The 23,026-nt window shown below is 45.8% G+C and overlaps 5 protein-coding genes and 1 non-coding gene across 10 annotated transcripts; 4 read left to right on the plus strand and 2 right to left on the minus strand.

Moving 5' to 3' along the window:
• The first annotated feature begins 645 nt into the window (after positions 1–645).
• Positions 646–2,095, plus strand: LOC6613935 (transcription factor Ouib). The gene is made up of 4 exons (XM_002038364.2): positions 646–841; positions 900–1,546; positions 1,609–1,722; positions 1,778–2,095. The coding sequence occupies exons 1-4, from the start codon at positions 716–718 to the stop codon at positions 1,908–1,910; spliced, it is 1,020 nt and encodes a 339-aa protein (XP_002038400.1). The 5' UTR covers positions 646–715; the 3' UTR covers positions 1,911–2,095.
• Positions 2,096–2,427: 332 nt separating this feature from the next.
• On the plus strand, positions 2,428–3,613 carry LOC6613936 (neuroendocrine protein 7B2). Its single transcript, XM_002038365.2, has 2 exons — positions 2,428–2,571; positions 2,633–3,613. The coding sequence occupies exons 1-2, from the start codon at positions 2,553–2,555 to the stop codon at positions 3,427–3,429; spliced, it is 816 nt and encodes a 271-aa protein (XP_002038401.1). The 5' UTR covers positions 2,428–2,552; the 3' UTR covers positions 3,430–3,613.
• A 108-nt stretch (positions 3,614–3,721) lies between these two features.
• Positions 3,722–18,324, minus strand: LOC6613934 (chitin synthase chs-2). Of its 5 annotated transcripts, none has more exons than XM_032720315.1 (11): positions 18,248–18,324; positions 11,230–11,423; positions 10,516–10,759; positions 9,226–10,455; positions 8,905–9,175; positions 6,911–8,841; positions 6,270–6,446; positions 5,125–5,325; positions 4,704–5,069; positions 4,538–4,639; positions 3,722–4,439 (listed from the first exon to the last, which is right to left on the minus strand). In XM_032720315.1, exons 2-11 carry the CDS (start codon positions 11,370–11,372, stop codon positions 4,257–4,259), a joined length of 4,848 nt encoding a protein of 1,615 aa, XP_032576206.1. In that variant the 5' UTR covers positions 11,373–11,423; positions 18,248–18,324; the 3' UTR covers positions 3,722–4,256. The 5 variants fall into 5 exon arrangements, with proteins under 5 accessions (XP_032576206.1, XP_032576209.1, XP_032576208.1 ...); XM_032720318.1 differs by lacking the exon at positions 6,270–6,446 and adding an exon at positions 5,967–6,143 and having other exon boundaries at positions 3,722–4,436; positions 17,799–18,315; XM_032720317.1 differs by having other exon boundaries at positions 3,722–4,436; positions 17,799–18,314.
• Positions 12,279–15,204, minus strand: LOC6613937. The gene has a single exon (XM_032720321.1). The coding sequence runs from the start codon at positions 13,217–13,219 to the stop codon at positions 12,377–12,379; it is 843 nt and encodes a 280-aa protein (XP_032576212.1). The 5' UTR covers positions 13,220–15,204; the 3' UTR covers positions 12,279–12,376.
• Positions 13,821–13,893, plus strand: Trnar-ucg. The gene has a single exon. It is a non-coding gene; the product is annotated as a tRNA-Arg (tRNA).
• Positions 18,325–19,438: 1,114 nt separating the features above from the next.
• LOC6613939 (ubiquitin domain-containing protein 1) lies at positions 19,439–22,888 on the plus strand. The gene is made up of 5 exons (XM_002038367.2): positions 19,439–19,616; positions 19,744–19,906; positions 19,990–20,239; positions 21,039–21,279; positions 21,508–22,888. The coding sequence occupies exons 2-5, from the start codon at positions 19,822–19,824 to the stop codon at positions 21,679–21,681; spliced, it is 750 nt and encodes a 249-aa protein (XP_002038403.1). The 5' UTR covers positions 19,439–19,616; positions 19,744–19,821; the 3' UTR covers positions 21,682–22,888.
• The last annotated feature ends 138 nt before the right edge of the window (positions 22,889–23,026 follow it).

Consider the following 23,026-nt stretch of genomic DNA (forward strand, 5'->3'; position numbering starts at 1 on the left):
ATTTTCAATGGCTCCGATATTTATTTTATATTATATTTTAAATTCTCTAGCAAAACTAAAAATGGAAATTCAAAAATTGTGTTAAGCAACATTATATTTTTAGGTGTCAAGAAAATTATATTCTAAGGGCAAGCGAAAACTACATACTCTTGCAGTTTGATTTATATTTATGGATGGCAAAATACCTCAAAAAAATGTTAAATTATGAAATTACACTTTAAGAAAGTGATATATTTAGAATCCATTTTGATTTTGTTTCTTTTTGTATCCATTGTGATTCATTAGACCTTTAACCTTTAAAAACTATAAAGTTTATGCTAACTTATATATACTCTTATATACTATTATTTTATATGCTGTTCTTTCTTCATTGAGACATGCAATATAAACATGAGAAAGGATATAGAAAGGTTTTAAATGGCTTTAAACATTATAATTCGAGTTGGGTTTGCTTAAAAAAGGAATCTTCTAACCGAAATTAACCTAAATTGTATCGTTTTAACTATTAATAAAATCAAGTAGCTCAATGAATAAACAATTTTTGTTCGCTATACAAATGTATTGCCCGGATTGCCCGATAACAAATCGATTAAGCTCTGTCGCCTTTCTAGTCAGGGGTGGTCGATAACATGACAGTAAAAAGCTGTTCAGCATCTGGTAACACTTTCCGTCGCTGCGTTTTATGCTAAAAGTAAACACATTAACTTGATAAACAATGAAACTCGACGGCATTTGCCGCATTTGCGCCAACAAAATCATGGGCAACCAGCGGGATCGGAACATATTCATGTACATGCGGGGAAGATATGTGGGTCAACTGAAGCTAATCACGGGAGTAGAGGTAGGTGGTTATGTCAGCTGCCGACCGCACTAACATTTGTTAACTTAAATTTTTTCAGCTGACAAGAAACCAGGGGCTGCCGGAGATCGTTTGCGAGCGCTGCTTCTCCGAGCTGGACCTGGCCGCCAAGTTCCGCGAGCGGTGTATCTTCTCGCAAAAGTACCTGCTGGATATCATAAAGAAGCCCAGTGATCAGAGCACTGATCACGTTGAGCTTAGTCCCGAGCCGCTGGACGAGCAACTGATCGATGCGGATCAGTTGGAGGCGCACGACGATAACGAGCAGTACGTGTGTTATCAAGAATCGAAAGATGAACCCCAAGACCTAGAGGAAATCGAGCCGGATGACGACCCCGCTGCCGCTGTGATGGCGGCAGCAGAGGCAGCAGCAGAAGCGGCGCACCAGGAGGATCTACAGGAGCAGGAGATAGAGCGGGCCGCCAAGAGGCGCAGTAACTTCTTTATCTGCGACGAGTGTGGAACCCTGTTCCACGATGCGTTCCTGTACACCGAGCATTTAAATGGGCACCAGAACCGGCGGGATATGAACCAGTTCTTCCCTTGCCCTGAGTGCCCACAGACTTTCAAAAAGAAGGCGCTTCTGAAGCAGCATCGCACCCAGGCTCACTTAATAAACCGCAGGTTCCAGTGCGCCATCTGCCACGAGGTTTTCGCATCTCTGGGCGCTAAGTTTCGGCACGACAAGTAAGGAGGCTGGGAATCGAATGCTAGCGCAGCACTATATGCACCTTCCAATTTCATTTTAGAGCCCATAAGAACGAACGACCTTATCCATGCCTAGAATGCGGAATGAACTTCAGCAGCGTTTCCGAATTGCAAAACCACTGTTCGACACACTCGAAGCAAACGCGGATGTTCAGGTAAGCTTGTCAGCTTGCGCAATCTTAAATCTTAATATCGTATTTTTTCGTTAAGGTGTGAGCCGTGCAACATGGATTTTATAACTCGCCGCGGTCTGGTGGCTCATACAAAAACAGCACCGCACAAGCGCCTTGCCAAATATATGCAGGATGAATTCGATTTCAGCGAATTGGCAACCCAATCCTGAGTTATTACCACCCGTTCTTATAAGTAAATGTTAAGGTCAAAATAAGTAAATCATAATTGAGTAGTTTAGTTTACTACCTCGCCACCACAATATTCGTCAATAGAGTATCGGTTCAATGTTATTTTTTTATAAGTGAATTTTTAATTGATTGAAAATAAAATTCCTTCTGTTTTACTTTCAATTTATTTATTACAGTTCATACTTTTAAATTAAGGAGGGAATGGCAATTTAAAGCGTCTTACCATGTAGCATACACCGCTCTGCTTTACAATACAAGAAAAAAAGTTTTCTAAGCGACTAAATTTCCTTATTTTCTGCCAGCATTTTATACTAATGCTTAAAGAGGTCTGAAGAACTCAGCTCCAGCAGTTTGGCGCTAATCTAATTCTCGGCCCCCAAAGGACTGCTCCAACATAAAAGAGCTTTCGAGTTCGGCGCATGCGTCCTTTCAGCTGTGGCTGCCATAAGGCAGCTTCGGTTGGATCTGCGTATATTTTGCAAATTCAACTGGTAGCCGTCGCACGAAGCACAGAGCCCTACGTCACGTTGGTATATACACGGAATCGGAGCAGCTGCCGCCGAAAAATCAATACCTTACCAAACTTCGACGTGGACGGTTGAAATCGCTTAGAATCGCGCAATATGTTGTTCCGTTCGCAAAGTAAGTCTGCAAGTAATAGTTATAGGTGGTTGAGGTATGAGAATAACCCATGTTTTTCCAGTTGTGCACATGATGGTGGCGATGCTCGTGGTCGCCTCGAGTGGCTACCAGGTGCAGTCCTATAGCTCCAAGGATATTTTTGCCGATGCCTTGCTGACGGATCTGCTCAATCGCATGGACAACGACATGCAGGTGGGCTACTACGACGTGGGCAACGAGGCAGCCGCTGGCTCCAAGGACAACGTGGACCTGGTCTCCCGGTCGGAGTACGCGAGGCTGTGTGACGGCGGAAGCGACTGCATCCTGCAATCGGGCTCGGCATCGGGAGCTGCCTCCCACCCTTCGCTGCGGGACCACGAGTTCCTGCAGCACAGCTCGCTGTGGGGTCACCAGTTCATCTCCGGCGGAATGGGAGAGGGTCCCAACCGGTATCCCACCATAGTGAAGAACGACGCCGGCCTGCCTGCCTACTGCAACCCTCCTAATCCCTGCCCCGAGGGCTACGACATGGAGACCCAAGGCGGCAGCTGCATTGTGGACTTCGAAAACACGGCCATCTTCAGCCGGGAGTTCCAGGCCGCTCAGGACTGCACCTGCGACAACGAGCATATGTTCGACTGCTCGGAACAGGATAGTGCCGATGTCGGTGCCGAGAAGGGTGACCTGAACTCCGCCGTGGAGCAGTACATCATGCAGATGGGCCAGGAGAACAGCCTGAACAACGTTAACAGCCTGGTTAAAAAGGCCGGATACCCTGTGATGCCCGATCCTCGCCTGGACGACGCGGTCATGAATCCGTTCCTCCAGGGCGACCGCTTGCCCATAGCCGCCAAGAAGGGCAACCTTCTATTCCACTAAGGTAACTCGCTGATAACGCGAGCATACACGACCATACCTACATACATCGTTTCCATATGGGTGTCTAATACTATTATCTATCATAGCTGGTTATCAATGTTGTCCCGCAAGCGATGTCTAGTAATGTTTCTCCCTTTCCCGCAAATAAAGTTATTCGTATAGTACCAGGGCTCTAAGCCGAAAATATACGGGTATTGGTCTAAACTTGGGGTAGGGTCTCACCTGGGTTCGGATGTAGCTCATTCTTGGATAACCCAAGTTTGATGAGAGTGAGAAATATCGACACAATGCCTTCTGTTTGATACTTCCATTTATTTCTTGTTTCAAAACTTATACAATCCGTTAAATCATCACTGATTATTTATTTAAAAAGAACTAACCTCGATATTTCGAGTGCATAAATAGGCCACTGCGAATCAGCTCCACGTTGAGTATTTTGTGTCAGCATGCACTGGCCGCGTGTCCCGGGGGATCCACGCGGGTATTGACTTAAAGATAACCTAACAAATGATAGTATAGTACATCGCATGAATGTTGCTGCCACAGTGGGCGATCTGCCACCCACTTATCGGCACACATCGGCACTGGCAGTGTGATTAGCTAAGCATAATGTTCGTTGTGTCGCCAGGATGCCTTACGAACGTCCTGATCCAGAGTGTCCTGGCTCTCTCTCGCGTCCCTATATATACTATACAACACAATCCCTCCTGACTACAACTCTAGGTATTGGCTTAGTCTTACGTTTAGGCAGTTTATGGAAAGTGGCGGAATTCGTTAACAAGTTCTCTAGGTCTAACTTAGCACTACGTCTAGGATGGGCGGGTCCTTCACAGGCGACCTGTGCCATTACCACCGCCGCCGTTGGTGTTCTGGCCCCAGGAGACCTGATGGTGCGGGTGGGGATGGGGATTCCTGGTGGTCAGCCGCAGAGAGTTGCCGTCGGCGTCCTCGTCGATCACGTGCTCGTAACCCTGGTTGATAGTGCCGCCCCCATTCGAGCCGTAAATCTGCTGCAAGGGTAATCGGAGTATATTAAATGGATGGAACATTAATTGTGAAATATTTCCATTAGAGTACACATATTTTATGGTTAAAAATCGGACTTTACCTCTGCAGCACCACCGTTCACATTGAATACATCCTTGATGCTGATTCCTGCATTTGAGACGCGTCCGCTCCGCTGATTCGGCAGAGCTCCATTGTTGTTGATCTACATATATGGATTGGTTATTACCCTGTCTCTAACATTTCTCAAAAAGATTTTCTAATCTTACCGGTGCCCCAGTGGTGATCCCGTACTCGTTCTTCGCTCCCAGAGTTTGCATCGCAGACTTCCGCCTTTCGGCCATCACCGAATTCTTGCGCACCTCCAGTGCCCGGATGGTCTCCGCCCGCATTGTGAGGCGGCGGGTGAGAATGGGCGTGGCCGGATTGTTCTCCGCATCGGCGGTGAGTTTCAGGAAGCGCTTCTTGAACGCCACATCCAGGGTGCCGATCTGGCGACGTGGCTGTCGCGCCTTCTCCAGATTTTGAATGGTCTTCCGCCTGGCTATGCGATCTGGCCCGGAACCGGAGTCATTGTCGTAGTCGCCATCGATTCCCTGCAGCCTCTGCAAGTTCTTGACGATCTCCACAGCATGCTGAAGAAAATTGTAAGTTTATTATTTGTATTAATGTTAACTGCGGGCCACCTACTTTATCTATTAGTTGATCCTGTGTCAGATCCTCGGACTTCTTCTTGCAGAAGTTGAGTTCAGTCGAGGCCAGGATGTGCGAAATGGTTCCGAATCGATGGAACAGCATGGCCGTGAACTGGATTATCAAAATAAGAGCAAAGAAGAACACGAACACCAGTCCGATGGGCTCCAGCTGAAGGTACTCCTTGGAGATGTGCACCTATGGGGGATGTGTAATACGATTAGCGGGGCCCTGAAGGAGTTGCTTTTGCGTTAGTGACACTGAACGATTTGGGCTTGGATAATGGCTGATCTTGACACCAGTAGTCGGTGATTGTGGCATGTTGAGGTTGAGGTGTGATACCATTTGGGAGGTAGGTTATATGTCGGGTTTGGTTTTATTTATATATTTATTGAACACATTGATGTCGGAGGAACAATGAATATGCTGGCCGCACCTCTGGTCTTGTGTACAGAACTGTGATTACTCAGAGGGGGATACTTAAGTATGTTGCTTACAGTTTAACGTGTTGTCATTTTAGGGCTAACTGTTAGAACCGCGAAAATGCCAAGATGTTGTTCTGTTGTTTTTACATGATGTATTCGTATGATAAACAGCCTGAACCATTAGGATGGGGCTAACAAGGTAAACGGGAGTACCGAGAACAAAGAACATCATTAGCTGTTTGGTGATGTGACATGTTGGACATGTTGGGTAGTAAACATTTAGAGAAAGTGAAACGGAGGAGGACAGGCAGGAAGTTAGAGGACCCCTCCGGAGGTTTTAGGGTAAGACAAAACCACTATGACAGCACAGTTGTGGTAGTACTATATAACATCGAGAAAAGCTTGTGTATAAACCTCGGATGTCTCTTCGATATAGGTTATGTTGGTTTTGACGCCCAACGGCCAAATAATGTGTAGCTTGTCCTTGTTCAGTTGCAACAAGAAGACAATCAAAACGAACAGGGCGTTGGCCATGAAAAACGCAAAGACCGACTTGTTTCGCAGCTCAATCAGGTCGGAGGCAATGCGGGCCTTCATTTCGATTCAGTTCGGATTCAGTTCGGGTTCAGATTCAGATTCAGATTCAGATCGTGGCGCCAAAGAAAGAAATATACCAAAAAAAGAGTTGTGTTAGTTCGGCGTGAAAGCGGCAATTACCTCCTGGGTGGACTCGTCGTAGGTGATGTTCGTCCGCACTCCGAAGGGCCACTTCACGTGGATGTTGTCCTTGTTCAGCTGCAGCAGGAACACGATCAGCACGAACAGCGCGTTGATCATGAAGAACGCGAACACCGACGAGTCGCGCAGCTCCTTGAGATCCTTGGCTATGCGGGCCTACAAGAGCGTTATCCGATCCGGCGATGGGGGTTAAGTTATGTTCGGTTTTTTTCGGGATGAGGGCTTTTCCGGGGAAAATACTCACAGCGAACCATTAGGCTGGCTTCGGCGGGCCGAAGTTTAAGTACTCTACCATACTACATATCTATATGGATCCAGTTGACTAGATCTAGTAAGCGTTTATTATCTAGAAATTAAGTTTATAATCGAACTCAATCTAATCTGAATCAATCTAACTGTCAATAATAATCTAAGCCTTTGCTTTTAAGCAAATTTAAGTCATATTTTGTAAGGTAGATTTGTGATCTGGATAATTGATAAATTTATCTTACTGTGCTATCTTTGACGTTACTGAACGAAGTTGGAAAACCGACTATAGCTTAAGATAATATATACTTTCAACATAAATTAACAACAAAGTATGTTAAGTTTAAGATTAATAGCATATGGGCGTATATTACCTGCTCCACGGGATCATTGTCGATGGGGTAGAGATACTGGTCGATGAGATCCTTCCAGAACTGGATCTCGGTGCTGGAGAGGAAGTCGACCTCGCCCTTACGCACATCCGGGTCTTCGATCCAGTAGGGATTGGTTAGAAAGTCTCGCTCCTGCTTTGGCTCCGCCGAAGTGTCTGAGTCCGACTCGTCCGATTCATCGCCTGACTTCTCCGCCACCGAGGTCAGCAGGTGGTGATCCTTGGAGCCACTGGATGTGGTTCTCCTCCTGCCATGTCGGGAGGCATGGTGACCGTGAGGATCCACGGCACTCTCTATGGTGTCCATTCGATGTTTGATCGTATCCAGCGATTCGGCGATGGAGGTCAGCTGCTGCTTCTCGTCGGAGGTTTTTCCGTGGGTGCAGAATATGCAGCGGAAGAGTCCAGCGAGTGAGAACTCCACGGAGCCCTCCTCGTCGCCATTGTCCCCGATTCCACTCTGAAGGAAGCTCAGCATGCTCTTCTGCTTCACCCTCTTCTTGGCCTCCTCAGCGGCCTTCTTCTCCGCCTCCAGTTCCTTTTTGGTCTTCTTAGCCACCACCTCGCGGGTGCCCCAGGAGACGACGTTCAGGTTGATGATCGAGTACAAGATGAGCAGCAGGTACATGGACGGAATGGAGAGCAAATAGATTAGGCCGCATGTAATGCACCAGAACTCTTGTGGATGCAAACATGCGGCTATGAAGAATGAGCCCACCATGGATATCAGGAAAATGGCCGAAGGGGAGCCTATTCCGTCCTCTCCCAACTGCAAGGCCGTACCTACTATCACAGCCATCATGATCAGGGCATATGCCGTCGAAAGGACTTGGGCCACGAACAACTGGATGTTCGATTTGCAGGTGAAGCAGATAAACATGAAGGCCAGGATCGGCACTATGTTGTAGTGGAAGGAGGTCCAGTTGTCGATGCGGAAGGCTGCCACGAAAGCACCCACCAACATAAGGAAAATGGTTCCGGGTCCCAGGATGGTGCCGCCCATCAACATCATCTGGTAGAAGATGTACAGCAGCGAAATGTTGTCGTTGATCTTGATCGTGCGCTTCGCATCCGCCAGCAGATCCATGATGTTGGCTATGGTCGAGGGCACCCATCTGCGCCGCTGGTTGTAGAACTCATTGAATCCCTCGGGACAGTGGGTGTACGCATCACTGGCAGCCGAGTACTCCACGCGGTATCCCCTCTGGAGGAGCAATGTGCACAACCACCGATCCTCGCCCTGATCGTACTGCACGTAGTGACGAGCCTCATCCGACCGCGTCGTGTATTTCTTCATCACATTGTCATCCATGAGGGCCTTGCCCCTGAACAGGGAGAAGCATCCAGGTGAACAGAGCACGCAGCCAATCATGTGCTCCGTGGCCTTTTGCAGCCAATGACCGATGGCGTACTCGAACAGCTGGTACCACACCATGGGTCCCGATCCCACGGGATGAATGCGACCGCAGGCGGCACCCAGGTTCTTGTTCTTCTTCATCAGATCCACCAGTAGGGTCACCGCATTCGGCTTGAAGTCAATGTCTCCGTCCAGGGTCAGAAGGTAGGTGTTCTCCGCAATCGCATCCTTGCGATCCACCGAAATGGGCAGCTCCATTAGGCGATGTCCCAGCAGGTAGTACATGTACATGACCTGAGACCAACGTTTCCTGTGACGAATACGGTCCTTGTCCTTTAAGTGCGTAATGAACTTGGTCTTTCCCGGAAGGGTCCACACCAGGCGGCCTCCGTACGGAGTGGGATACTTCTTGGGGGGACGCAGTCTGATCGTGGTCTGATGGATTTCGGAAGCAGCTTCGTCCATGGTGGCTATTAGGAGCTTGACGAATCGATTGCACTGGATATCATCGTCGCTGTGATCGGAGATTTCGAAGGCGTCATCGAAGAAGATGTGGGCTGCAAAAAGAATTGTTGGTGATTGACCTCCAACTGGATAATCTATCTATCTATCTTACTCACTCTCAAATTCGTAATAGTCCGGATCGAGAACCCTGAGATACTTTTGAGCCACGCGACGAGCACACTGGTCCTCGTCCATTCGCATGATACTCTTCAAGAACTCTATCATCTCGTCCTTCGTCTCGTGCCACATGGTCGCGCAGGAGTAGATTCGTGTGATGTTGTCGGAGGACTTAATCGATGGCTTGTTGGGTGCCGAGGAGCGATCCGTGTGCACAGAAATGGTCTCGTAGTACTCATCACCCTTTTCCTTTTCGATCTCCGAGAGATCCTGTAAAAGAGAAGTTATGTATCTTTCAAGATTCCATGTCGAACACTTACCTCTGTTTTCACATCTGCCTGGTCATCGCGCCTTCGGTTGAGGGCCATCGACTGATCGATTAGTAGAGAGGAGTACATGGGCTGGACAAACAGCTTCTCGGTGGTGGCCAAACGCTCGCACTTCGGCGTCCAGATGTGCAGTGCTATCCAGGTCTGACTGAGCAGCCAAAGGATCCAGGCCCACGCCATTTGCTCGGTGACAAAGTTGTTGAACCGGAAGTTCGAGGGGCTCGTAAAGAACAGGTAGTCCGGAATGGTGTCATGGAAGAAGCAGGGATCGTCGATCCGGATTCCACAGGCTGCGATCAGGAACGTTACAGAGAGCGGAACAGTTAGACTGACGGGAAACGCGTAGCTGAATCCCTGTATGAGGATCTTGCAGGCGAACTTTCCGAAGATGTAGCACAAGTAGGCGCCGAAAATCTGAAGGAGCAGCACATACACCACCGTATTGTAGGCGGCATCTACATCCACGGTGTCAATGTTGGCCGATTCCAGGGTATCTGGAAGTACACCGCCCAGTCCCGCTGGCAGTTCGTAGACTATGATCTTGTGGGGTCCAAAGGCATCTCCGTACATGGCAAACAGATTGCCGGGCTCCTCGCCTTGCGCCCAGTAGATGAGCAGTGTGACGGTGAAGAAAAGCAGGATCTTCCAGATGGATAGGAATATGTGGCAGAAGTAGCGAGTGTACTTCATCTCCTCCTTGATGCGACCCAGAGCTCGAACCAGGCCGAGCGGGGACTGTGGCGACACGTAGTTCTCCCACCAGCCGCACGAGATCATGACACAGGCCACCGGGATGACCCAAAGTTCCCGGCGGTTCTCCAGCAGCGGCCAGATCACCAGGCCCGTCACCTGGGCCGCCACCGCCGCCAGGTCGATGATCACCTTCACGAACCGCTTGCCCTCCTTGGAGGTGCGCGACAGGAGGCCGAAGATGCCCGGCACCACGCACAGGCAGTTGGTCAGCATGGCGCCCTGGATGGCGTCGATCTGGGGCAGAACAACGAACATCAGCAGGGCCATGCCCACGGCACTCAGGCTCTCCATCAGCCAGACGAATAGGAAGTGGCCCGTCTTCGGCACCTTGAAGGTCTTGAAGAAGCAGATGCGGGCGGATCGAATCAGGGCTCCGATCTCGGGAAGGGCGTAGGCTATGAGCAGCGCCCAGATCCAAGCCACTCGCTCCTCCTCCGGGAGTCGCACTACGAAGCTTTTGTCACGACCCTTGGGAAAATACATAAATAAAGTAAGTGTTTACACGTTAAATGGGTGTAGTGCTCTTACCAAGTCTTTGTTGCAGTACTCCATCTTCTTATCCTTGCGCACCTGCGAGGTCATAAAGAGCATTGTGCCCTTGGCGATGACGCCACCGGTTAAAACTATGATAAACGTAATCACATAGGCGAAGATCTTCAAGATCTTCACGGTTAATTCTAAGCACTCCTGATTCGCCGTCGACCCGGTCTCAATCTTGATTGGCGGATCCCGGAAGACATCCCAACCCTTCGTCTCTTGTATGGTGCGTTGGCTGAAAATAGAATGAGGTTTTATTAAGTGTTGTATGATGAACTTGTATAGCAAATGTTCTGTTAGTAATTAGAACTAAGAATGGCGTTGGCTACAAACCGATCTATTCTAAAACCAACTGCTCAAAGTGACAGTGAAAATTTAAAAAGTAATTATAAAATGAAACAACGGAATTCAGGAAATAAAAGAAATCTTGAAAAAAGTTGTACTACAACATAAAAGAAACCCGATCAGATCACATAGCACTGCATTTGCATTGCTCACTCGACTGGATGATCTCGACTTCCGGCACTTTATAGACCCGACTCCGCCCCGCTCCGAACCAAAAGTGATTGTGAGGCAATAGCGGTCGCAGCTGGTTTAATGACAGCTTTCTGGCTGATACGCGCTCGATTTAGTTGTCTTTCGCGGTAGTTGGGCACCGCTATACACATGGAGGAAACTCATACTTGATCCGGTGAAGAGACCTACCTGCCGCCGTAGATGTCGTGGGTGAGGGGCGAACTCTCGTCGTCGGTGAAGTTGTTGTCATCGCTGTCGCCGTGCTCCCCGGCGGTTCCCGCTCCGGCTCCTTGGCCCGGAGGGGCCATGGGGCGATGCCGCATCGCAGACATCTCCCACGGTTGGTGCTAGCCCCAATCCTGGAGTGGGTGGCCAATGATCGGCTGCAAAAAGAGAAGAGAGGAGGGAAAAGGGGTAAGTAATTTAGCCCAGGTTGCGATTGTTCGATAAGCCGGTTTTAATGGACCTGCAATTTATGGCCATGGAACTTGGCTCCCAAGGACAGGCGTCCTTTGACTCCGCCCTTAGACCGGTTTGAGTGCATACCTTCAAGTTCCAAGATGGACCTTGAACGCTTCTGTTACATGAATACTGAAAGAATTCGATGATTTCGAAACATATCGTTCCCAACAAAAAAGTCGCAGTCTAAATTATGGATTGTGTAAAATGAGAAACAGATGGGATATCGCTAATTTGAAATTGGACCAGTTTTATACATGTATTTCTTCTCAGTGTAGACTGATTTTAGTGACTCATGGCTTGGGCATCTCTGCGATTAAATTTACATGACTGCAGAGCTTCGTGCGCTTCTGGATTTTCCCCATCAACTTTTCACTTTCACTTCTGTAACTTTCGGCATGGAGTTATTTAAGAAATGGCTGGAGCTCCGCAAGTCGCATGCTCCAGCCGAGACTCGGATTCGCATCACTTGTTCCACATATGGCACGGAACTGAGACCGATGTTGCCTGGGTCTTCTCTTTTTATGGTAATTAGGTACGATTACTTTGAATTGCCGTCGCAGTTTGCAGCACTTCTCGTATTGTTCTGCCAATGGAGGCCTTGTACCAGATTCCCGTCCGATCGCAATATTTGTGGTTAGAGGCAAATCGGAGATGTTACTCAGTTGGTATATTGGAGGCGATAGAAAGATTTAGTTGTAGGGAAACCCAATGTTATTTATTTAATGATGAAAATCAACCTAACTGCTGGGTTGTAGTAACTACAAGAAAAACAAGAGAGTCGAGTTCCTCCAATATCAGTTTGTGGGAAGTGCTGCGGAGAAATTTCCATATTCTTTTCGCATATTAATATTGGCAAATCAAAATAACTTGGATCTTAAAATTCGACTACATCCGGAAAATCGTAGAATACGTCAGAAGAACTGGGCGACACTTGAGCAGATACACCGTTGTTGACCGACACCAATCGGTTTTTGTTGCGAGGAGAAGATTCTTCAATTCGGTGAGGTTCAGGATAGGATTGAAAGGCTTGCTGCAATCCGAGTCGCTTGGACAGATTTCCAGGCGTTACGATATGATTGCACGCACTGGCCCCCACGATCGACTCCTTGGGCAGGGATCCTCCACTTTGTCGTTGCCTACTTCGAATATCATGCTCGTTCTTGCGGCTCGTAGTTTTCTTTGGAGCTTTGTCGCTCTCGAGAGGATTGCTCTTTCGTGATTTGCTGGACCTGCTGGACTGAACGCCCCCGAGCTGCGCGGCAAGAGGATGGCACCGCTTAAAGCGGGTGTCCAGACTGAGATTCACCACCAAGGCGGATCTCTCCGCCTCGTACTTCCGACGCACGGCCTCCATTTGCTGGATGAGCTGCCGCTCCCCCGGATTTACGGGCCGCTTGGAGGTAGCCTTGCGTAGCCGCTTTGTGATCTCCACCTCCGACATGAAGCACTTGACCAGCCGCTTTATTAGCGTTTTGAATTGCTGATCGCTGATGGGACGACGATCGACCTGGACCACGCGGAAAGTGGCGTTCTCCACCTGATCCGGATCGATCTGACCCCTCATCATCAGTGGCGGCAGCTGGACGCCCCGATTGCTGGACAGCTGGGAGCTGCTTAGCTGGGTGACCTCGAAGGTGGGTGCTACTGCTTGTGTCCCCTTCACAGTGCCACCAGCCATGGATTTTTTGAATAGAGTGGCTGAATTCCCGGCTAGCATGATGTATCAGGAAATTTGGAGCCCCTTATTGCATTGCTGTGCTACACGGAATCTAAACAATCGACTTGACAAATTTTACAAAGTTGAAAGTTTGACGGAAAAAACCAGAAAGCAGACTAACGAAAAGATATCCTTTTTTGATTTCTATTTGTATGTGCTATGTAAATATTGTGTTTTAAGGGTTATAGAAGTGGACAGTATTAAACCCTCTGGCGAAGCAACGCTAGTTTGTTTGTAACAATCAAATTCAAGTTGGATAAAGAAAGTGGTTTAATATTAATATTAATAAAATGAGAGGACAGCTTGTTAATGGATTGATTTTGAGATTTAGTAATGTTATTTCCAAATCACAACCAACTGATGTGGGATGCTGTGTACTACATATGGTCCTTGTGGAGGATTCTGCGCACAAGGACTGGGACTCTCCACTCCCCCGCAAAAGGACGAACGCACAATTTTGAAGCTTATGCCGGCAAGGGTGGTTTTTACTGCCACATCCTGGGAGGTGGAGGTGTCAGGATGCGAAAGTGTGGTGAAAGTGTGTCCTGGGAGTGCTCATTTTGAGCTTTATAGGGCAGGGACAAACGTGACGTTTCAACCGGACCGTGTGGCCTAAAGGATAAGGCGTCGGACTTCGAATCCGAAGATTGCAGGTTCGAGTCCTGTCACGGTCGATTTACCGGCTAAATGCATTTTTTGCATAGAGTGGGTTCTTCTTTAGTAACTTCTTTAGTTACTATCCTTGCATGGTTTGCTTACTGAAAAACTCATCTTGTTTGTTTTGAAACACAATAAACACCAGTTTCTGTCGACTCTTTGGCAACGCAAAATGCCAAATCAATTAGGTATGAAAAAAAAAAACAACTGACCAACCTAAAACCGATTGGATCGACCACTGGCAATGAATATCCAGCAGATATCTTGTCTTCTCCAAGTCTTCTAAATATCAAATGTCCACTAGAGGTGATTTTTTGAGCCAGTTAAACTTGTGAATTAGCTCTAATACGTGCCTTTCAATCCGTAAGCTGAGTTATTTGGTTGAAGCTGAGCAATACAGTGGCTTAAATGTTAGATAAACGTATCAGCTTAGCTATATGCTTGTCAATATATCTTTATTTCTCCTAATGAACATGTTTTTTTGAAACATATTGGAGCTTGGATAAAAACCCGTGCCATTAAGCTATTTAACTGGCTGATTTAGCTCAGTAAACTTAATAACAATATTTTTCATTCGAGATTAGCAACTGTAATTTATCAAAAACTTGTGAATGATGGCGTCCAAAAAGAGTAAGCCTATAAGTCGTAAGAAACATGTGTGTAAGTCCCCGAAAGACTTGAACCTAGTTGACCCTAGACATTGGAGTACTTTTACCCACACACGAAACGTGCTTCCCATACCAAATATGACCCAAGTGGAGGAACATACGAATTACCAATCCCAATCCCATTAGGCATTCAAGTCGAGTCCACGCATAGGGCCAGAAGATCGGGCGCAGAAAGGATTACTGAGTTTCAGAGCCGCGGAGAAGTAGACATTCTCGTATATTCTCGTTTGCTGCCACAGATCTCCGATAGCCAACCGGTCGGACAGGAAGGCAAACTGGAGCGGGCCAACTGGAGGTCTTTGGGGGGCGTGGGCCGACTCTGTTGTGTTGCCCACCGAAGTAGACAATGGGACACAGCTGCAGGCGTTGGGCGATTTAATAAGTTTTGTCTGTTGTAATAACCACATTAGCGACTGGTGGCGTACGCGGTATGGAAAGGGGGGAAGGGTTGGTAATGGTGGGCGGCGGGAGAGAAGCGAAGTGAATGCCTATTGGACCAAACATCAAAGGCACTACAGGCGGAAAAATTGTTTCAAATTATTTAATTGCTTTAACAACATTTGGCATTCCATGGAAAAGGGGTAATGCTGAAATACACTGATAGAGAAGACGTAGAAAATGCAAAGATTTCAAATTTAATAAAACTATTTTCACTATGATTCACAATGATGTGAAAGAACCTTGAATTTGTGGCTTAAAAGGTGTGTAAAGTAAACATAGTATCCAATCTATTCTATCTTGTTCAAATATATTTTTATTGTGTATCTTTAATCCTGTCATCAAGGTCATATACTTTATACATTATTAAGCGTATGCTTAAATCCATCAATCAGCAACGGATTGGCGGGAAATACTTGGCCTTAGATCGACGAATGAATTATTTATTCACTTTTTGGAAGGTACATTTGTTAAAATGCATAAACGAATCTTTCTGTACACAGATACGGCTGTGTATCCATTCGAATGTTTTGGTCTTGCTGCTCAGCTTAGTCAGAAGCCGCCAAAGAAGGCGAACAATTAAAAGCTGCGCTGCGCGGAAAGGCAGCCAGAAAGACAGAAGCAGAAAAAAGTGAAAGTCAGATACTTGTAAAAATGCTATAGAAATAAGCGAACACAATCTATGCGATACTGGTGCTCAGATACCGGAGTGGTTCAGATACACAAGCCCGAGTTGCTGCTGCTTGGAGTGGCGCACAAATTGATTGCTACACTTAAGCCAACTAGTCAAAACGGGAACGCGGCAACCGAAGCGGCCACGCCAACCAGCTGCCTACTGCCTACTGCTATTGCCGATCGCCGATCACTGGTTGCTGATTGCCGGACAACCAGTTTTCGGCGGACAACAGGAAAGCCAGCGAGCTGCGGCCAAGAAATATGCGCCAATATGACTGAAATAGCAGCCATTATGCGAAAAATTGCAGGCGAACCAAGCCGGAACGAACGGCGGGTGAATTGGTGGTGACATGGCCAAGACTGAGCAAGTTTTGGAGTGGCGATCCGGGGAGGGACAACCATGGGTGTGTGGGTTCAATGCGCAGTGGTCAGCTGGCTGGGATTGGCTCAAGTCGAGTTACTCAAACCATCGATTTATGCTTGCCACGACGGAGAGCCACAATTGCTTGAAGGTTGCCTGCAATCCGATTGCAGGAATACCAGTTGCTATCGACCCGGGTGATTCATGGCTGCGGATGCCAGACGATCCATCTCGGAGCTGCACCTAGCAGCTAGCACCCAGCTCGAAAGATCGCCAATCGAGCTTGGGAGAGCTTACTCCGCAGATTTGAGCACTGCAAATTTGTAAAGTTTTGGTTATCACATTTTCATTGTTTAACAATTTGTAATTAACATTGAGCCGATAATAAATGCTAAGTTTGATTGAAAAAACACATTCGAAACTATTGAAAGTTTCAAGTATCAAATATTTTCCAACAAACCGTCAATATTTCTTTATAAGATTAATATACATACATTTATTTATATATGTACATACATATATATTTGGTCAGCTCATTTAATTTACAGTTCTTTCACCTTTTGGTATCCTGTTTGTCTGTAAACTGTTTTACCGTTGCATTCTTGCAAATATAAAAATCTTTTTCGACTCGGAGTGAATCACTCTTTAACTTTAACTTAACCAATTAAAAGTCATTCAATTGCAGAAAACTTGACTGTTTTCAACAATGATGTATAGGATTGAATCGTGGTATTTTGATTGTGGGAAATGAGTCACAGAAGAGCTTAATATTTGGATTTTACGTAATGAGTGAGTTGAATCGGAACTGGCACTTCATTTTCGGGTTTTTCTTTTCTTTTGGTTTCTCTGCAGACCTGCGAATGATTTGTCTTTTGTTCGGGCTTTAATTTGAGCGACCATTGATGTGTTTATTTTGGGGTTTTGGAAGACTTATCCATTCACCGATGAGTTGTCATGTTTAATGACACACTTTTTTGGTCTTAGGCTTGGAGAACTTTGTGACTTCGAATATAAAGTAAGATAAGTTCAAGAAAAGTTATAGCCCGCTCAATGCAAAAACGTTCTTTTAAAGATTTACGACAAGTTTAAAAAACAATTCCAATAAACCGCTTTAGCATTGACTTTGAAGTTGTTGAACTGGCTTACCTCTTCAATTGAATACTCCAAACAACAGTTACCTGCTACATTGAGAGAAAACAAATAAACATTGACTATTTGCAGAGGCGTTTGTTTGGCAGCGACCCACTGGAAGAATGTGAGCGAAATTTAAATGAGCAAGCTACGGGAGAAGAATCGAGAGAAGAGACCTCGAGACTGGAGCCTTGAAGACAGAATCTCGAAGACTGAGCGCATCTCGCTGGAAATGCCAAGCGGATGAGTGGACGTACACGGTGGAGCCAGGTGAAAACCTTCGCCAGGTGACCTTTCCCGCAGGTAATTCCCTGTGAAAGCCTTCAAAAACCACTGCGCAGCCCAGAAATCTTGGCTCTGACTCTCCTCTGCTGACTAATTTAATCATAATTTATAGAACAAGTTGCTGAGATTTGGGTGTGTTGCTTTATTTCGGCGAACGGGTTTTCTGATCCGCAAACAACGCAAATTGTTTCCAGCTCCGCCGAAATGCTAAGTAGCCAGATTGGATGCAGCCTGTAAAAAGCAAAAGTGTTACTAACAAAACCCGTTAGCAGCAGAAGCAGCCGCAGAAGAAGAAAAAAATGAAAAGCGAGAGGCTGGCAGCGGAATAGAAAGAGATCCGTAACTTTCACATGCAGATACGTACATATGTATGTCTTTGAACGAGTGTTTTTTGGTATGAGAATTATACCGTTGCTTTCTTGCGATCGGATGACGGCGATGAAATGGCACAATGGAAAAGTCAACCCAATGAGCGATTGTCTTCCGCAGAAGGCGAGAGTGAGCCACTTGGCCAGGTGAAGGCGTCTCCGATTTTTTTGGCTACAAGAACCGTCGAATCCCACACAGAGGCACTTTTCACACGCGGATTAGGGACTTGGCCACCTTCCTTTCTCTTCCTTTTCTGCTAGCGTATTCGCCTGCGTGGCCCACTGATTTGACAACTTAATTTCGTATTTGATTTCTTTTCATTAACTTTTTCTCTTTGCCCGTGTGTTGGTAGTGGTTGCTGTTGCTGCACTAAACTTTTGGCCCAAACACACACACACACGCTCGCATTTGGCCACACACAGACACACGCATGCGCGCACGTACCGTTTTGTAAGACGTTTCTCTCTCTTTTTCGCCGTCGTCCGCGCAGCTCTTTTCGGGTTCGTTGTCTTCGCCAAACTGAATTGAAGTCTTTCGTTTTTGCCACTGGAAGCGACCGTTGCCGACGTCACAGTCGCTGCGCTGTCGCTGGAAGTGAATTTTTATGAGCGCTTAAGCTTGTTATTCTGTTTTGTCACCAAAGCCGTCTGTTTTTTCCCGTTTCGGTAGCGGGTTCTCGAAATAATTGCGCATTTGCTAGTGCATATCCTTTCTCGTAAAAAGAAGAGAAAGTTTATGTAGAAAGTAAATGCTTTATTGGAAAAACATCAAACGGAAAATGGAATTTTTTTAAATTTGAGTTAACCATAGAAATGGTTTATATACATATATTATAAATATTTTAAAAATTCGATTCAACAATGTATTTCTCTCGAGTTATCAACAACTAATTCTGCAGTTTATACACTCCTTCCCACACTGCATGTGTGTTGGATTTTAGTTTGCATGCCTTTATTTTTTTTGTTTTTGCGACAACTTTGCTCGAGGTCGTCTGGTTTTTTTTTACCTCTTAGCCGCTTTCTGCAGGCGTCTTTTATTAAAGCTACTCCTATATATATTCCGATCGAAGAGCGAAAGATCTCAGAGCGCTCGGCAGCTGGAAGCACTGGACGATTACATTCAGTTGCATTTACCGTTGTTGTTGGCTGGAAAGCCGTTTAGAGCATGCGCAGCATCGGAGGACCTTAAAGCGGTAATAAATGGCTGGAACGACTTGCTTTTGGCTTGGAAAACATATTCTTCTGATGTCTTGTATTTGATTTTCAACCTTGTTGTACTGAATTATTATATGTCTTGAACTATTTATAATTCACAGATGTGTAAACTTTTTTAAACTCCAAGATATCGACTGATTACTTAATATTGACAAGACCACTTATCGAGAAAATACCATTTAAAATAAACTTGATAATATACTAGATCATTACAATGGTACCTTTAAATATAGACTGTCAATTAATTATTAAAGAACGGAATATTCAAATTAAAAATTTTTAACGCCATTAATGCGGAAATATATCGATAACAATATCGATATTCATATTTTATCCAAATGAGGGCAAATACCAAAAACCTATTATATCCGGTATATTGGAGACAACTTCATGTTGTATTTTAGTGTCATTTGCCGGCGGTGCGAGATATTTTGTCGTCGTGGCTGCGGTCACACTGGTCGTGTGCATAAAATAAAAGGCAGAGGGCAATTTAAGTAACAATAATAGAAATAAGCAGCCGACCGACCGATAACTGAGTCCCAAAATAAGGCGCACCTAGTATAGACAAGCAGGCAAACAAGGCGGCTGTGCGGGCGGAGGTGAGTATCGGATAATGTCAGACTCCGAGAAACCCAGATTCCGACCTTCCGGAACTGGCGTACGAACGTGACCCTCCGATGAGTGCATGTACACTATGTGTCATGTACATATGTCGTTTGCCCGTAGATCCTTCTTACCGGAGCTGAGCTGAACGGAACGGAGTGGATTGGAGTGCGGAGCAGTGCAGAGCAGCTGAGCGTGACAATGGGCGCCTGTGTGTGTCGCATGAACCCCGACAACGAGACGATGAGCGTCTCCTCGGCGAGCATCTCGCGTCCGGCCAGTGCAGGTGAGTGGCCTTCGATATACGCATTGACACCTTCTATATAGCAATAGACAATATCTCATGTTCCTCCCCCTCACCCCGTGCAGGCATTGCCATGGGTGCGGCGCGCAAGAATCGACCGCTCTGCCACGAGACGATCCGGTGGCGGTCCGACGTGCCACTGACCGAGGGTCAGCTGCGGTCCAAGCGGGACGAGTTTTGGGATACCGCGCCGGCCTTCGACGGTCGCAAAGAGATCTGGGATGCGCTGCGGGCGGCCACCACCGCCGCCGAGGGTCTTGACTTTCAAATGGCGCAGGCCATCCTGGACGGGGCTAACGTGTCGGTTCCCAATGGGTGAGTAGCTCCAAACAAATCTGACCCATGGACAAATAGATATTACTTAGGTCATGTAGTAATTAATCTATAGACGGGTAATTGACATACGCGTACCAAGAATTTGTACTACAAGTTCGATAGTTTCTAATGCGGGTTGCCCCATCGGCCAGAAAATCAATAATGTATACAGTGATTTCACTTGGCCATAACTCCATTAATGCATGACAGCGATTTGCAAGAGTCCTTTGCCGGACACCACAGGGGTATCATAAGTTAGTGATGAGCCGCGTCATGAGAATCAGAAACGGAACAGAAATACGAAGTACGCACTATTCAAATGATGGTTATATTGATTCAAAATTAATGTTATATTATTATATTAAAAAGGATTCCCTGCGGATTATTTATTTACCATGCTTCCATTATCTAATTCCACGTTAATTATTTAGTACTTCCTGCATAGAGTATTTGACCCGTCGACCCCGCGACTGAACTTCCTCGCGGTAACGTTTTTATTATACATCGATTTTTGACTGACACTCTGGCACTCGCCTCGGACTGGAGACCACATTTATTTAAATGCAGTGCTGACCTTTCCACCACTTTCGGCATTGCATGCATGCATCAGTGTCCTTGAAGAGGGTTCCCTACGTAATTCCCCCATTATCTACTCCCTTATCAGACTTGGCCCACTTGGCATTAAATCTTTAGCATTAGGCTCCATTGAGCGAATAGTTTTCGGACTGGGTGGGGATTTCCGATAAGATAATGATAGTAGGCCCACCTGGTTACTGATCACTGTTGTTGTTTTCCACAGCTACCTTACAGAATGCTACGATGAGCTGGGAACCCAGTACAAAGTGCCCATTTACTGTCTGTCATATCCCATAAATATCGTAAAGGAGGAGAACGGGCGCGACTCGCCTGCCGAATATTCTGAGCCCGTGGATGGCGGCACCGAGATCTTCTTGAAGCTGCGCATATCATCGACCATGACTGATGTTAAACTACCCGTTTACTCCAAGGACACCGTGGGGCAGTGCAAGAAAAAGCTTCAGGTGAGTACAGCCATTTATCGATTACCACTAATATACAAATGTTCCATACTTGTTGAGTACAACTATTGTGCTTGTAACCAAAAAAATTGATGCAGTTACAGAACAAACAATTTTTGTGTTAAATTAACTGATGGAGGGGATCCAATCTATAGGCTCATGAATAAAATTATCAAAAAATATTTGTTTTAATGTAGCTAGCAGTAATATTAATATACTTCAATTTTTCAGGCCGCCGAGGGTGTCGACGCCTGCTGCCAGCGTTGGTTTTACAGCGGCAAACTCCTGGGCGACAAGGTGCCAATAGACGAGTGCAGCATACACCAGGGATATGTGGTGCAGGTGATTGTCAACACGGAGCACTACAACCACGACAACAGCACGAGTACAGCGCACGCCAGCTAGCGGCGCAGTCTACTCCCACTAGTCAACAGCATCAGCATCAGCAAGGAGCCACGGCAGCAGCCGCAGGATCAGCATCAGCAGCAGCAACAACTTTTGGCCAAAGCGGGCAACGGCATCCGGCGGAGGAGAATTGTTACATACTCAGCTCATGGCACAAGGAACCATAAGGGGAATGTACAGAAAATATCAGAGCATCAACGGGTACAACAGCAACAGCATACTCATAGCATTTATCAAAACAAGCAACAATTGCAAATTGTTGCCCTGTCTGCCTTGTTGCTGTTGCTTTTGTTGTGGCTGCTCGCCTTGTTATGCTTTGTTTAATATGTCTATATATAAAATGTAAAACAAAAGATCGAAACCGAGTCGCTGAGAAAGGGAAATCGGAATGGGGAATAAGAATAAGAATGTGAGAATGAGATACATAAATCATAAACTTACATATATTTTTTTGATGATAATTACATGATAAAACAACTGATTTAGGCAGTGCAGAAGATATATACATGTCAACTGTATATGAAAGCAGATATATAGCGAACAGTAACCAAGACCTTCTTGGCCACTTGTCTATTGAAAACTGTGTGTACATTTTGATAAAAAACCAACATAGAAGGCCTCTATTAACTAATTGTAAGCAAGTGCTTGAGCATTTGCCCGATGTATATGTAATGTAAAAATAAACGAGAAACGTAGTATTTGGCCGCAATAGAAAGCATGCAACAAACCATTTTTGATACTGTACAAAATGCCAAGCACAAAACTAATAATTGTGACAAAACGCAGAGAGCACACAGATCGATAAGCAAATAACTTGCTCAAATGTAGTTAACAAGAATGAAGGGAACACATCGTGAGGAGGGAGGGCAGTGAATGCGAGGTAGGGAGTTGGAGAGTTAACCCAAGTACCTTATAAATGTATATGATTTAATTTGCGTTTAGAGTCAATAACTTATCTCTGATGCACATGAATTTCTTGTATAATTTTTTAAATAAATTCGGATCGTCAAATGACCGTTTCCAGTGCGCCAGCATACAGCATTTACTTCGGCGGTATGTAAAATGTGGGTTCCACATTAATAACTATAATAATACGAGCACTGGATAAGTAAGGGCTAATGTGTTTTACTTCAAACGCTTTCTTATTTCACGACCTTGATATATTGAATTTATAATTGTTATAATAAATTAGCCAATTATTAAGTAATCCGATTTCTTTTGCATTATATAATCCAAAATATGCGTTATTTAAACATTTCTCAATAGCGTACTTTTAAAATGTCTATACTATTCTGTATTTCTGTAACACACTGTGCGAAAGTGCAATGCCAAAGTTGAAATAAAT

This window comes from Drosophila sechellia, chromosome 3R, assembly GCF_004382195.2.
Source record: "Drosophila sechellia strain sech25 chromosome 3R, ASM438219v1, whole genome shotgun sequence".
Classification (NCBI taxonomy): Eukaryota; Metazoa; Arthropoda; class Insecta; order Diptera; family Drosophilidae; genus Drosophila; species Drosophila sechellia.

What these genes read in the sequence shown, in the direction of transcription:
- LOC6613937 (XM_032720321.1), bottom strand. Translation starts at nt 13,219, where the DNA reads ATGCTAGCCGGGAATTCAGCCACTCTATTCAAAAAATCCATGGCTGGT.
- LOC6613934 (XM_032720315.1), bottom strand. Translation starts at nt 11,372, where the DNA reads ATGTCTGCGATGCGGCATCGCCCCATGGCCCCTCCGGGCCAAGGAGCC. An exon ending in CACGACATCTACGGCGGCAG is followed by an intron (nt 10,760 to 11,229) that starts GTAGGTCTCTTC and finishes TTCTATTTTCAG; the next exon opens with CCAACGCACCATACAAGAGA. An exon ending in GGACTATTACGAATTTGAGA is followed by an intron (nt 8,842 to 8,904) that starts GTGAGTAAGATA and finishes TTCTTTTTGCAG; the next exon opens with CCCACATCTTCTTCGATGAC.
- LOC6613935 (XM_002038364.2), top strand. Translation starts at nt 716, where the DNA reads ATGAAACTCGACGGCATTTGCCGCATTTGCGCCAACAAAATCATGGGC. An exon ending in AGCTAATCACGGGAGTAGAG is followed by an intron (nt 842 to 899) that starts GTAGGTGGTTAT and finishes AAATTTTTTCAG; the next exon opens with CTGACAAGAAACCAGGGGCT. An exon ending in AAGCAAACGCGGATGTTCAG is followed by an intron (nt 1,723 to 1,777) that starts GTAAGCTTGTCA and finishes TTTTTCGTTAAG; the next exon opens with GTGTGAGCCGTGCAACATGG.
- LOC6613939 (XM_002038367.2), top strand. Translation starts at nt 19,822, where the DNA reads ATGGGCGCCTGTGTGTGTCGCATGAACCCCGACAACGAGACGATGAGC. An exon ending in AACGTGTCGGTTCCCAATGG is followed by an intron (nt 20,240 to 21,038) that starts GTGAGTAGCTCC and finishes TGTTTTCCACAG; the next exon opens with CTACCTTACAGAATGCTACG. An exon ending in AGTGCAAGAAAAAGCTTCAG is followed by an intron (nt 21,280 to 21,507) that starts GTGAGTACAGCC and finishes TCAATTTTTCAG; the next exon opens with GCCGCCGAGGGTGTCGACGC.